General features: G+C 37.8%; 1 protein-coding gene across 2 annotated transcripts in view; it reads right to left on the bottom strand.

Annotated features, from left to right (window-relative positions):
* The window catches only part of LOC113533285 (ephrin type-B receptor 1-B), a 301,883-nt gene that overhangs the window by 39,452 nt on the left and 246,311 nt on the right, over positions 1–16,120 (bottom strand). For both annotated transcript variants that reach the window (XM_026925335.3, XM_026925333.3), the window contains exons 8-9: positions 13,958–14,066; positions 10,693–10,757 (exon numbers count right to left, since the gene is read on the bottom strand). In XM_026925335.3, the coding sequence (XP_026781136.1) occupies positions 10,693–10,757; positions 13,958–14,066 (174 nt within the window). The remainder of the gene's footprint in view (positions 1–10,692; positions 10,758–13,957; positions 14,067–16,120) is intronic.

Raw genomic sequence — 16,120 nt, forward strand, 5'->3', positions numbered from 1 at the left:
CAACCCGGTCCTTAGGACCACCCAGACAGTCCTCAGTTTGTTTTTTCCAGCCCTCAACATTGGAACCAAGAACATCAAGAACAGAGAAAGGCTGATTCAAGTGTACTCAGAGCTGGGACCGAACAAAAACATGGACTGTCTTGGGGTCCTGAGGACTGGGTTGGAAAACACTGTTTTTAGATCACAAAAAATACAACCAAATCCAGTATATAGATTAAATATAAAGGTATAGTTATATATGGGTGGAGGCAGAATGCTAGAAAGAATAATATAAATGTCAAGTATGGTCATGTTTTAGAAAATAGGCAAAATAATTAAAAGCGAACCAGCCAAACACATTCAGCCGCAGGGTCACTTTAGCAATTATACTAAGGTTCCATCTTAGCCAAGTTTTTGACATTTCCATTTAACTTTTCAAAATTCAGACATGTTTAAAATTCCCATCAAAACATGTAGAAGGCTACTTGTGTAACTGGTCAAAGATACAACAAATACTGTGAAATTGCGGAGCAATTATCATTACAAAACCATTTTCCTATCATCTTAAGATTATTCTCAGGAAGCATGAAGTAGTCTAGATATCATTCAATCCTAAAAGATTAAGAGACTTTTCTATTTTGCATTGCTGATTGTTTCTGTGGACAAAAACTAAGCTCATGTTTGCTGAAAGGTAATGAAAATTACTGCAATTGCAAAACAGCTGGAGAGTGGAACTGGTTGGATGAATGAATCAAAAGTCTAAAGATGAGAATTGTAAGACTTGTCTGTAAATGTCACGGCAGTAAACTGACTATAGTCTACTTGAAGCAAACCTCAAACCATAACAGCCCAGTATTTCCAAGTGGAGTTGTTTCAGGTTTGAAAACACTCCACACTTAACCAAATGTACAAATGTACCATATGCAAAGTGTAAAAAAACACCTATCTGGTACCTAATAAACTGGTAACTCAGTGTAGACCAGCAATATAAAAGCTGGAAGCACCAGATGGTGGCAATGAGGCTAGACTGTGGCTAACGGAAGATTCAGCCAGCATCACTCTCATTTCTCTCCTGACAATTCGCTCTTCCCTTCTCTCTCTCCTCTCTAACACTCTCTCTCTGCGTTTTGATAGTGTCAAATCCAATTTTCCTGTGCAGCTCTGCCCCACAGGACCTGGTAAACAGATAAAGCCAACACTCTACCAAACTGCTCTTTACGCCTGAAATGGCTGCAGCTGGGTGTACAATCATTACCATTCGCATGTGTGCCTGTGTGTATCCATGTACTCTCATTTAGCATGCCTTCTAAAGGATAGCCAGGAGGAAGAACAGCATGTTGAGGGTCACTTGTCTTAAGGATATAAGTGTTGGATATGGGAATGACAGAAACTCAGAAATCCTATAATTCAAAAACGTTTGCATGGTTTTTCTTTCTTTCATGGCAGCATGGCTTAGGTATAGTTTTATTTAAGCAAGTGTTGGGTCAGGATTACACGGATTTCATGTTTATAACTGGTGGACACATCAGACTTAAATTAAGCTAAGTAACGATAAATGTATCAAGATGGTTTCAGTGTCAAGACAACAGCCATTCACTATCCAACTCCATCTAGTGTACACCTTTAATGACTGAGTAACCATGGGAGGTGTTGAGACCAGAGCATTGTCGAATTCTTGAATCTGATTGGTTAGCCCAAGGTAGCTGCAGCTCGAATTCAAATCACAGGGTTATAGTAATCCACTCCTAATTGTTTCTATACTAGAAATCTTGAACATATCAAAGATTATAGTTTTTTTTTTCTTTCTGAAAAACAACTCTTTTAAAATCCTTTTATTATTAGCCTTAGATTAGATGGAGTGTCTGTCATTCCAGTCCCTGTGAATGACACTCCTTCTAATCTAAGGCTAATAATAAAAGGATTTTAAAAGAGTTGTTTTTCAGAAAGAAAAAAAAAAACTATAATCTTTGATATGTTCAAGATTTCTATAAGAAAATGATTATTTAACATTTATTGTAATGGGCAGTAAGTTTTCTACCACAGGAAAGATTTCAGGACAGAGGGCTCTACATGTTCTGGTGCCTCAGTAACGTGACAAGCTGTTTTTTTTGTTTTTTTTTTTAAATTAACTGCTGAGGGAATGACATAGCTGCTATAACGTAAGTGATAACAAGAACGAACTTGTCTCTTGGATGTTCCACGACATTAAATGCAACTACACATAGTTAAACCCTTTGGGATGTGCTGGTGTATTAAAAAATAATCAAATTTGGATGGTAATAGTAACTCTTCAGGTCATATGCACCACCCAGTTACTGATGTTTTATTATAATAGCATGCCCCAAGGGTTTTTATTGAAAGTGTCAAACCTTTATAAGGTATAATTCTGTGATTTAGTTTCTGAATGATTCAGAAAGTATGTATTTTTCTCTCCAACATGGTCAAGGATGCGAGTGGGTCTAATCTTCTCAGTATGTCAGGGTTCATGGACTTGCAGATTCCAAAGAATGTAAGATTCGTCTTATTAAGTCTTGGACTACATTCACTCTCTACCATCGTACGAAGTCATCCAACACTACACACCCCTTACCACCTTACAAAAGACTGCACACTCTCTCTACACGCTTAGAAAGGTGGGGTTTAATCTAGTATCTTTTGCCCTAAATGGCTTTTCTTTTGTTGCTATTGGAGAACCCCTAAAGGTTGCTTATAACAGAACATCTCTTCATCACAACCCCTTACTTGAACACTTTCTTTTCTTAGCTAAGAATTCTTAACTACCCAGACAACCTTTGAGGAACCCTTTTTCGTCTAAGAGTGTACCATGTTATGAAGTGATCCAAGACTACAAACTCTCTTTAGCCTCTTATAAAATCAGGCTACGCACTCCGACTGCCATCCTGAAGAGATATCAGGGTAATCATTCTCCCTACTTTTATGAAGGGCACCAAGATTACATTATCCCAAACTACATATTCTCCTTTCCATCTTATAAAGCATTAAAGGAGGAGTTTGAGAATGATTTCACAAGGCTATTGGCATTAGGTATAAAGGAAAAAGAAACAGTGTATACACAATGTCTCTTTAATACAAAAAAATATAATTCTTAGGAGCATTCACAACAAATGTGATTGCTGATGACCGATTCGGAGAACACACATTGAGTTTGTTTGTATTGTAGGTGTAGATCAGTCTACTGCAATTCTGAGCCAGAACACATACACACACATACACACGTACACTTAAAATGGTGGCTTGGGATCCATATGCAATGTTATTAAACGGCAAACAGTTTATTCCTCAGGTGGAATTCGTCATATTCAACTAGCTTCTGATTGAGAGATGGAAATATAAATATGTGTGTTAATATTTCATTCTGGTCTGGTCACAAGTTCTGTCCTTTGTTTATAACCTTCTAGCCCTACAAGAGACAGAAATAGAGAGAGAGGAATAGAAAACAATATTTCATCAGCAAAGAATTGACTTCTACATAGACTGTTCTCATGGGAACCCAAAAGAAGCTGTCAGAGCTTATTTTTCCAAAATCATGTGGATTTTTGATTCAGAATTCAACCACTTAAATGTTGATTCATTGCGGTATACTTTGTTTCAAATGACAGTGTATTTGAAATCTATGACATATATTATAACTGATTCTGAATGAACAAATCATAAATTCATTAGGACACACCCAATGAATTGTTTTGTGCTTGCCTAAAAAAATGGCCACTAATGTAATTTACCTCAAAAGTATGACAAGCTAATTACGGACATTAATGCTGACAATGCATAAGTGAATATTTGAATTGCTGAGACTGGCAACTTTATGTAGCCATAATCTTTATCCTCTACTAATAATGTCTCTGGTATTAATGTTCGTGAAGTCTATAAAATGGCAGAAAGTCTTTGGCTAGCATTCAGGCTAGAGTTGTGTTGTTCTTTCATCACACATAAACATGTTATTAGAGTCTGGCTAGCATCTTCATTTCAATTAAGTGTTTAAGTGCAAGGTGACTGTGTGTTGCCCCAACATTAGAGTTATATAACAGTCTTTGTGCTTCACTGCACTGTATTATGCTCGGTTTTGTCCCTGTGTCCACATCCCTGTGTCTAGCATCTATTCAAGCTAATTAATGCCTAGTAATAATAGCTCTAACCAACAGCCGGACCATGCCCTCAGTTCACATACACAGCGTAGCAGATGGTGGGATTTGGAAAAGAGTGCATCAGAGCATTGATGTGTTTTGTATCACCGAGAAATATATAAATCATTTGGAGCATTTTACGTTCAAACAAACATATCAGTTGGGAGTCGAGTTTTATCTTTCTCTGGTTGTTGGACGAGTGACATAAAAAAACAAGCAAAGAAACGAACAAAAAACACTTAGATCAACAACTTGCTGAGCGTGTTTGTTCACTGGGGCGACTGCGAATGAAAAACTGATAGGATGCTGATAGCAGATACGATCTGCTTGTCCCGGGTGCCTGGGCTAGCGATTGCTCCACTCCTTTAAGACATAATACTTGTCATGTTTCAATTGCGATTGCTGTTTACCTTGCTAATTGCTATTTTATCTCATTGGTACAAAAATCTCAAATGGCACATATTGTTTTATTCATCCTAGCTCAACGTAACATAAAAACGCAGCCTGGCTAAGTCCAAGATAAAATAGACAAGCACCCATATTTTAGAGGAATAATGCTATAAGTGAAACTAACATCATTAACAATATGCCAACAATATTTCTAATAGGTCTATAACCTAACCTAACTGTACGTTTCTGTTATTGGTAATTATAGTTATATACAGAAACTGACACAGGCTAATTTAGCTTAAATGTAATGCTAACTAATCAAAGTTACTTAGTTAAAAAAGTAAATAAATTAGATTAACAGAATAAAGAAAGAAACTGTATCCTACCTCCAAGTAGGATGTCTCATGACTCAGGATAGGTATTCCCATCATTTTGCTTTCTATCCAACAGACTAAGATAAAACATTGGCCTAAATGCAATACTACATTATCCATGTCCATTACATTAAATAAGAAACCCACTAGTACTATTTGACTTGGAGAGAACAATCTGTACTTTATTGGTTAACTGCTAGCTGAAGTGTTAGATGTCAGTGATACTACTTTAATTAATTAATAGTTAAAAACATATAAGTTTAAACTTTTGTAATAACTTAGTAATTATGCTATTTTGTTTTACAAATACTACTGCTACTACCAGTACTACTACTACTACTACTACTAATAATAATAATAATAATAATAATGATTTACCAAAACTGGTAATAATACAATTTTTGATGCTGTACACACACAGACATAAAGGTAAATTTACAATTAAAGAAATATGACTACAGGTGGCCTCTTCGCTTTCTATTTTCAAGTCTAGACTTAAGACACATTTTTATTTTCTTGCTTTTCCGGGCTTTTAATTTATTGTGTACTGTTGTCAATGTTGATATTATTGTTTTATTATTATTATTGTTGTTTTTTTTAATTCTATTTTAGAATTTGTTGTATTGGTTTTGTTCAGCACTTTGGTCAGTGCAATGCTGAATTTAAATGTGCTTTATAAATAAAACTTACTTTACTTACTTACTAACAAATTAAACGAAAAGCCTGAATTAATGAGCTGAGAATCATAAGTAGTGCAGATATGTCCAGCCAGGTGTCCTGTCTGCTACAATCAGATAATTAGCATCCTGTGGTATGTATAAAAATGCTGGACCAGTAAACCCTTGATTTTAGATTGTGAAGAGGAAAAGATCTAAGTGACTTATATGGCTCATTACTGGTGCACTGATGGCAGGAGCTTCATTCACAAAGATGGCTCAACTGGCTGTATTTCAATACGAATACTTACTAAAGTGATGTCTACGTTTAGATCTGTGGAAAGGCATCAGTAAATACGGTTGGAAATTGTGGTTGAAAGCTAAGAACTATTTAGTGAGTGGACTGGCTTCAGTGCATATGCCACTCATTACAAAGATGAATACACAATTGAGTGATGCAAAAATCACAAGCACTGGTCTACACAGATGTGGGGAAAAATATGCTGGTCAGATGAGTCATCCTTCAACATGTTCGTGAGGAGTGTGTGAGTGCATGTGGCATACATCAAGAGAACAATACAGGCTAAACTGAAGGGGCTCTGTTATATTGTAGGGACATTTTGCTGGTATGTTTTGGGTCCACTTGCAGGGAAGAGTCAGTGCGAATCAATACCAAGTTATTCTGTCTGATCGCCTTTATCCTACGATGAAACATTTCTGTTCTGAAGGGAGTCGTCTCTTCCAGGATGATCCGCCCACATCTGAAGGCACTGAACGGTTTACCAAGGATGAAAATGATGTAAATTATATGCTATAGCCATCATCCTCACCAGAACTCAACGCAATTGAACTCCTCTGGGAGATTTCTGACTGATAGCTCTTTCCACCACTATCTTCAAAACATAAATCAAAGGAGTATCTTTTAGAAGAATGTTGTTCATCCCAATATTTATGATGTGTCTCACTCCAGCACCTTGTCTGCAATGTTGCTGAGCTGTTTTTGCATACTTGACCCTGATCTTGTCCTCTGTCGATTTGGATTTGCCTAATTTATGGCTGTTTGCTCATCCATCGCTTGCCCTTGTAATCATTTCAGGGTTTTTAATTACTGCATAGTCCTCTCTTTTTGGTTGCTTCATACAGTATACAGTGGGGTATAAAAGTCTGAGACCACAAGTGAAAATGCTTTCTAATTTAATATAAGACTTTATCCATTCCAGATTATATTCCCAGCATAACGAGTGAAAAGTAGAATCTTAGAAATATTTACAGAATTTCACAATTCCTGAGTATTTCGTATGTCCTCCTTTTGATTTAATGACAGCGTACACTTAAGCAGACACGGGCTACACGTTTTGTCTAAAACCTGCCAATCCATGTTCGATTAAATCCATCGTCTGAACACACGCCTCAATAAAACTGATAAGCCTCAAGCAATATCTGCCCTTTTGCACAAAGGAGTTAAGATGATCAATATCACAAATTTGTTTAAATGTAAATAGTGACCTGGGGTAGTGCAAACTCTTGAATATTTCTTCTTCATTTTCGTTCTCCTCAAACCTTTCTTTCTTTTGTTCTGAAACATTGTTTATTTTTATGTTAATTATGCCCTCATTTCTGTCCTGAGATGTGACAGCCATGAAAAAAAAAACCTTCCAACAAGCATCTATAAAAAAGGTATCATTGTTTTTATAAGCCTAGATATAAATGACGTACTGTAATGTTACTTAATATTCTCAGCTACTGTAAGCTAGATAACGTGGTGTCATTTTACTATAAAGTTACCAGAGAGCTCATATGAGACCCTGAGGATTTCTGTATAAGCTAAAATCAGTTTAGAATTATTAATTCCATGTTCTGCGTGGAATATGGTCGAGTTCATAAATGCCATTTAAATTGGATATTCCACCCCACTTTCCCAGGTACACCGAGAGACTATATTTCCAGTTATTAAACTGTCATTCCTTATGGAGCAAAAGTGCATTATGGGTATTCTACATTACCAACCATCACACTGAGACCAGCAGGCGATGGCTTTAAATCAATATTTTACAAGGAATCTTATTTCCATTTTATTACAGATGTTCATTCCCCCCCACATTAATTTCAATTTAAGTTCCTCTATTGCCAAGGGCATACATTAGATCAGATGGAAAGGTTTTTTTTTTTTTACCTTGAATAAGTTCTAGTTGAATGATTAGCTTGAATTTAGTGTTTTACCAAGATAAGTGTGTGAATGGAAAATAAGGTGGTGATATTATTACAGAGCTGGTAAGTGTTTCACATGCAGTGCTGATTTAAATCGGGCATTGTGTAAAGTGTAACTAACACTTTCAATGCAGAACTATTTCTAATACATAACTTATGGATTAAAAAAAAACACCTTAATAATGTAGTATAAAATACAAATAATGACACAAATAGGAGGCACATTAATCTTATTTTCTTTTCTCCAGAAAGGTTCATAGGGCACCTGGTTATGACTAGAGGTCTGTATTTGCAAGCAAGTAGACAGATATGAAGCTTGCAGGATGTGTGGAGTTGTGCAATTTATTTACAAACTTTTTATTTATTCATCTTTAGTAACTGCCTGGTCAGGGTTGCTGTGTTTTAAATTAGGTTATGTGTTTGTTTATATTTTGGGAAACAGAACCAACTAAATATTGTCGGCAGGTACAAATACAAGTAATTAAGGAATAAAAAAAGAATTATATATATATATATATATATATATATATATATATATTATTTATTAAAAAAGAAAAAAAAAACATTAACATTAGTGCACATCACTAGATGAGATTATGAACTCGAGTGATGTAGCTGAGGTTGAGGAACTCATAGAATTCATACACCATGCTGACAGTGAAGAAAGAAAGAAAGAAAGAAAGAAAACCTCTGATGTAGGCCACGCCCACTTCAGTTTTAAATCTGAATACTGATACAGATACAGATACAGGTATAGATAGTGGCATTGCATTACAATCCTAGTGCGCATATGTGTGTGTGTGTGTGTGTGTGTGTGTGTGAATCAAATGAAGTGTGTATAACTAGCAGGACTGATGGTGCTGCACCTCACAATCTGTTGTACTGCTCAAAATGCACTGTCTGTGAAGACCTGTCAACCTGCAACATCTGGAGTACTAAAGCAAGTGCTCATACACATCATCATCCATTTACATTTAACACTGTTTGTGTGTGTGTGTGTGTGTGTGTGTGTGGTGTCCATCTGGGACGGTATCAGTCAGGTCAAGCTTTGCCCTCTAATGCTTTTTCCAGCCCTCTCTCTCTCTGTCTCACTGTCTGTGGGTGTATCAGTACCAGAAATAGCCAAACTGACAGAAAGATCACCACAGTGTTATTGTGAGGCCATGAAAGTGCACAACACACTGAATAGGTAGTTTGACTACACAGCTCTCAAGCAAGATGTTGCCTCAGCTGTCAAAACAGGGACATATTCTACCATGGACCTTAGCAACCCACAGGGAGTCACAGGACAGGGATGATATTTACACAACCGTGCTGTAAAATCATCCTGAGCTCTTTCAATCACTCAAGTGTACACGTGTGGCCTGGATTTCTGTGCACGCTAACTGTACTCAGAGACCCGGGTTACTGCACGTCCACAGGGACAGAGGAGAGTGTGATTACGACAATGTCTAGTCACAGTAAAGATGGTCATTATCTGCAGCATCAGGGATGATTAACACACTATGATAGTTTTCAACTAAGCTACAGCAAATAAAAAAAATCAGTACTAGCTGTAATAATTGTATATGTATGTAACGTAAATATCATTTATGAAGAAAAGTCCATAATGACGCAAAGATGCATTCAGATCTAGTTAAGGTTTTGACTCCTACCAATTAAATTGCCTGAATTACACAATGGTCATGTGGACCATTCGAATTTGACATGACATCTTGAAATAAAGAGATATTAAGTCATAATAATGTGATATTAGGTGGAGGTAATGACACAGCACTTGTGGTTCAGGGCTTCCATATTAAATGTACACTATATGGCCAAAACTTTGTGGACACCTATTTGTGGACAACCATATGTGCTTATTGAACATCCCATGACGGATTTAGTCTCCCTTTGCTGTTATAATAACCTCCACTCTTCACTCTTTCCAGTAGATTTTGGAGCGTGGTCGTGGGGATTTGTCCATTCAACCACAAGAGCACTGATGTCAGGTGAAGAGGCCATGTTTCCAATTTATTCCAAAGGTGTTCAGTGGGGTTGAGGTCAGGGCTCTGTGTAGGCCACTCGAGTTCTTTCTTGACTAACCATGTCTTCATGGAGCTTGGTTTGTGGAACAGGTTTGTGGCAGCAGTTTGGGAAAGACCTACATATAGGTGTGATAGTCAGGTGTCCATAAACTTTAGTGTACATTACCACAGTTATTTTTTTAAATCCTAGTGGGCATGTACAACAGCAGCAAAATGGAGTTCATACACATAAAGGCAATTGCATTCCCTGACTTCCTGGCTTTTCTGATTTACTACAGTGGGTTTTATGGTTCCATTTAGCCTTGTTTGATTTGAGCAAATGTGCGGTAAATGTAATGTGAGCAAATGAGGATGTGGCTAAAACCACTGCTAAAAGATAATGCGAGCAAAATGGATTAAAAAAATTACACGAATAAAGGGTAGGTAACGTGTAAAAATTAGTAAAGTTAAATGGCATGAAAGTTATGTGACAGCTCCAAATCTAACATGAGTAAAGTAATAGAATAAATGGGTAAAAGGTAATGCATAAAGTCTTCTCTGTATTTATTTCTTCTCCTCTGTAGTTTATGGTGTGTTGTTTGAAGCCAAAATTTGTGCATGAGAGAATTTCCTGACGAAGCAAAGATTTTCAGTCTCACTTTCTTACAAAGCACATGGCCCTTAAATAATCCCTTGCTCCACTCTTCTGCTACATACTACGACATACTTCCTGGCCCTCATCCTGCACTTGGTCTTTCCTCTTTTTTCCCTCATTCCCTTCAGAGAAAGCTTTGCAGCTGTCAGTGCCTGGCTCCTGCGATGGCGATTATAACAGAAACCTGTCCATCACAGCCATGTGGAAGTGGAGAGAAAGGGACTGAGGAATGAAGGGTGTCTTTTGGGTGCAGTGATGGAGAAATGTAATAATCCTCACCCCTGCCTGTACTGTAGTGCTGAAGCTTGTCACTGTACACTGCCTCCTTACTGTAAGCTCGTTTCCTGTGAGAGAGAGAGAGAGAGAGAGAGAGAGAGAGAGAGAGAGAGTAAAATATTGATTGACAACTAAGATAAAAAGCAAGTGCAGCTACTCAGACTTTTATCCAGTAACGTATATCATTTCAAAGGTGCTGTTTCACCTGCTTGCACTAAAGCGCACTTTCAGCAGACTGCACCATCTCACTCTTGATGGAATATTTTGGTTCAGATATTGGCTTCTGGTTAAGACTACGCTGTGTGCATTTTTACTGGAGCCTTTTCTTTCTTTCTTTCATTCATTTTCATCCATTTGTATGCTTGATATTTGTTTTTGCATCTCTTTTGTTTGATTGTTTTACTCTTTTTTTTTGTTCATTTGCTGAATTTGTCTGCTGGTTGCCCATAAGCTTGATTACGCCTGGCCTTGCGTTTCCATGCATGATGCGTGTCTGCAGGCTGCGGATTGTTTGATCAGTATTCTTGGTGATGCGTTTTCCCATATTTGTAAATCAAACCTTGTGTTTGAGAACAGCGCAAGTGGGCTTGAAAATGAATTCCGCCTAAACAGAGCAAAAAGACAAACCTCAAAACACACAAGCTGTGTTTACATGCAGTCTAGTAATCTGTTAATAACCAGAGTGAGAGCTCAACTGTAAAAAACATTTAAAAAATGCTCAAGTATATGCCTCAGGGGAAATAGTGTAAAGTGATTGAGTGCAATCCCAAAGAAATTCTTATCCCATTGGATGAGATGGATAATCCTTTTAATCATCAATTAAGTAGAGGAACAATAGTCATGGAAATGTCATCTGTGTCTGATTACTTCAGTATGTGAATCTGTGTGTGCTCTGTGTATGTGTCTTTGGCCAATGTGTTCCTGGTACAATAAAACAAAAGTAAATTTTAGCATTTAAAAAATAATTTTTTAAAATAATAAATAATAAGATAAAATGAAATGTATATTTTAGCAAGTGAAGATATCCTGAATAAAGAGAAAGTTATCTAATATTTCATTATAATGCTTTTATATAACAAATAGAAGACCATTAAGCCTATTTTTAGACATACTAATTTCAAGTTTTAAATGGTCTTATTCTAGTGGCAGATCATTTGCCTCTTTAGAAAAAAAAAACCCTTGAAATAAGAAAGATTATCTGCCAATCAAACATGATTAAAATATCTAGAAATAGCTTGAATAATCTTGCAATTGTTTAAAAAATTTAATAAAGGTATACATCAGTTAAATGCCTATATTCAAGTTTTTACTTGCTAAAATATAATTTTTTTGCAGCGTATAAAACCATTATCCCTTAACTTTTAATGTCGGTAACATTAGAAGATCAGTAGAGGTATTATACCAATGGATAATGTGTGCATCTTGTGTTAGCAGAGATTTCTTGCTCCTGAAAGTCGGCCAAATATGAAATATTGAGCAACTTTGCTGCATTCACAAACTCTACTGTACTCACGATCAAGCTCACATCCTTCTTGTTGGTAACACTGGCACTAAACCACGCTCCATTCATTCATGTGCATAACTTTGGATTGGATTACATGTAATGTGCATATAAATGACATCTACAAGGCATCCAATTAGGGATATATACACACATATATGTATATATATATATATATATATATATATATATATATATATATATATATATATATATATATACACTATATTACCAAAAGTATTCGGTCACCCATCCAAATGATCAGAATCAGGTGTCCTAATCACTTGGCCTGGCCACAGGTGTATAAAATCAAGCACTTAGGCATGCAAACTGTTTTTACAAACATTTGTGAAAGAATCAGCCGCTCTCAGGAGCTCAGTGAATTCCAGCGTGGAACTGTCATAGGATGCCACCTGTGCAACAAATCCAGTCGTGAAATTTCCTCGCTCCTAAATATTCCACAGTCAACTGTCAGCTTTATCATAACAAAATGGAAGAGTTTGGGAACAACAGCAACTCAGCCACAAAGTGGTAGGCCACATAAACTGACGGAGAGGGGTCAGCGGATGCTGAAGCGCATAGTGCAAAGAGGTCATCGACTTTCTACACAGTCAATTGCTACAGAGCTCCAAACTTCATGTGACCTTAAGATTAGCCCAAGTACAGTACGCAGAGAGCTTCATGGAATGGGTTTCCATGGCCGAGCAGCTGCATCCAAGCCACACATCACCAAGTGCAATGCAAAGCATCGGATGCAGTGGTGTAAAGCACGCCACCACTGGACTCTAGAGCAGTGGAGACGCGTTCTCTGGAGTGATGAATCACGCTTTTCCATCTGGCAATCTGATGGACGAGTCTGGGTTTGGAGGTTGCCAGGAGAACGGTACATTTCGGACTGCATTGTGCCGAGTGTGAAATTTGGTGGAGGAGGAATTATGGTGTGGGGTTGTTTTTCAGGAGTTGGGCTTGGCCCCTTAGTTCCAGTGAAAGGAACTTTGAATGCTTCAGGATACCAAAACATTTTGGACAATTCCATCCTCCCAACCTTGTGGGAACAGTTTGGAGCGGGCCCCTTCCTCTTCCAACATGACTGTGCACCAGTGCACAAAGCAAGCTCCATAAAGACATGGATGACAGAGTCTGGTGTGGATGAACTTGACTGGCCTGCACAGAGTCCTGACCTGAACCCGATAGAACACCTTTGGGATGAATTAGAGCGGAGACTGAGAGCCAGGCCTTCTCGACCAACATCAGTGTGTGACCTCACCAATGCGCTTTTGGAAGAATGGTCAAAAATTATTATAAACACACTCCTCAACCTTGTGGACAGCCTTCCCAGAAGAGTTGAAGCTGTAATAGCTGCAAAAGGTGGACCGACATCATATTGAACCCTATGGGTTAGGAATGGGATGGCACTTAAGTTCATATGTGAGTCAAGGCAGGTGACCGAATACTTTTGGTAATATAGTGTATATATATATATATATAAACTGATCGGAATAAACTCTGACAAGAATCTTTGCATAGAAACACAGCCAGTGTTTCGACAGAGGAGATGGAAGTGTAAGTGTTTTCACTGCAAGTCACTTCACAGACAGCAGAGGCATCTAAGAATGAGCTGCTCCTTTAATGCAGTATGCTAATATAACTATATAAATGACTACTAGACTATTATGACATAGCACTGGTTTCATACATTAGCACTTGTTTCTTATTAACAGCTCTTATTAGTCACTGCTTAGGCCATGTTGATGGAGTTGATCTTACCTGCTGCAGACTATAGAAATGGCCACCAGGGACACGATGAAGACCACACCAGCCGCCGCTGAGCCAGCAATGAGTGGCAACTGCTCTCTCAACTCTGACTTATAGTCTTCTGTAGAGACAGAGATAGAGAGAGAGAGAGACAGAGACAGAGAGATTTTAGATGTGTATACTACAAAAATGGATTCTGATCAGTAGTAATCCCCTGAGCTACTTTTGAAGGAAGTACTCTTGGCAGATGTTAGTTGAGGCTAGCTGTGTTAAAACTCAAATAATTAATAACACACAAATAATAACAAACAAATAAAGCCATTAAAAAAGCCCCTCCCACAAAGGAGGATTCCACTCTATAGTTGCAATGCAACTATACCACAGTTATGACAGAGACTCGGCTCGGCTATTTAGCAAGCTGCAATATGACAAGCACAAGGGTGTTGACGCTGGTATTTGCATGAAAGTTGAAGTTTTGGAACCATATCTGTTTTAGCAGAATGTCCGGATGAGGAGAGACTAAAGGATTAAAGCCCTGCCACATCACTCTCTTCAAGCAGAGATGAAGCCAGAGATGAATCTTACTGACACCACTATCAGCAGGTAGTCGAATGGCATTATGGGTAATGCAGGATTAACCGAAGTTAAGCTAGACCAACATGTCGATGGAAGATGTTTAAATGAAAAGAAAGTCAACTCAGAATTTCAGTACAAAATAAATCTTGGATGCCATTGAAGATCACATGTTTATTATAAAAAATATTATACAAGGCATTCGGGGAGGCATGGTGGCTTAGTGGTTAGCACTGTAGCCTTGCATCGCCGGGGTTGGGGGTTCAAATCCCACCTCCACCCTGTGTATGTGGAGTTTGAATGTTCTCCCTATACTTCATGGGTTTCCTCCAGGTACTCTGGTTTCCTCCCCCAGTCCAAAGACATGCACTGTAGGCTGATTGGCATTTCCAAATTGTCTGTAGTGTGTGAATGTGCCTTGTGCCCAGACTCCCCTGGGATAGGCTCCAGTCGACCCTGCGTAGGATAAGCAGTACAGAGAATGGATGGATGGATGGATAGATGGAAGTCATCCAAGGTGGATGTATTCCCCTGAAAGGCTTAATACAAGTGTATTAAGCATATATTTTACACATAAATGTCAGAATGTGAGGTGAACTTCACAGAAAGATGGGTGCGTGAATGTGAAGCGAGCGTGAAAGAATAATTTAAGGAGGAAAGAAATCGAGCAGTGAATCAATCTAAGGAGCAGTGAAGCTGGAAGTACAATCTTCCCCTAACTGTTACCTGTACACAACTGTTTTGACTCTGCCATAATAAGCTAACAAGAGTCACAAGATTTTAAAAAGAAGCAGATGCTAAAGAATATATCAGAAGAGGAGACACATCTGAGAAAGTCTCAGACCAGTAGGAGGGAAGAGCAAAGGAGGACAAGAGTGAGAAGGAAAAAAAAAGAAGCTGATACAAAAAAAGATGGAGTGTGTACGTGAAGAAATAGGTAACTGTGCAGAAAGATGAGAGAGAGAGCACAAAGGGGGAAGGGAAGTTACAGAGATGGGCAGTGTTGAGAGACTGAAAAGAAGAGAGGAAAAAAGAAAGAATCACAGAGGGCAGAGGAGACAGCTTATACATGACTGGCAGAAGGGCTTTATGTGTGAGCCTTTACCTGGAACACACACACACACACACACACACACACACACACATACACGTTCAATTCAGCCAAGTGCTTTACAGAAGCAACTGAGCAAGTATAGCACCCTGTATGTGTGTGTGTGTGTGTGTTGTGTGTGTTTCTTTGTCACTTTATAATCCTTGCTGTAACATAGTGCAGAGTAAAAGAATTCTTTTTAAAACAGCAAAAACTGAGATTCCTTATGTCAGAGTCTGACGTTTAGAAGCTTTAGAAGAGATACCAGGCTTGGTGTGTCCCTGTGTGAAAGAAGTTTTATTATTTCTTTTCGTAATCTTATACACTTTAAGGAATGCTACAAAAATGTCTTACAAAGTCAAACAATCTTGAATATGGGAAAATTCCTCTAACATTCCTGATTATGAGATTATTATAAATTAAATATATTATTCAACCCGTTGTTATCTGATTTTATGCATTTCAATCTGTAAATTATTTCTAGAAATGAATGCTTAAAATGAGATAAATGG

This window comes from Pangasianodon hypophthalmus, chromosome 21 (genome assembly GCF_027358585.1).
Source record: "Pangasianodon hypophthalmus isolate fPanHyp1 chromosome 21, fPanHyp1.pri, whole genome shotgun sequence".
In the NCBI taxonomy this organism is placed as follows: Eukaryota; Metazoa; Chordata; class Actinopteri; order Siluriformes; family Pangasiidae; genus Pangasianodon; species Pangasianodon hypophthalmus.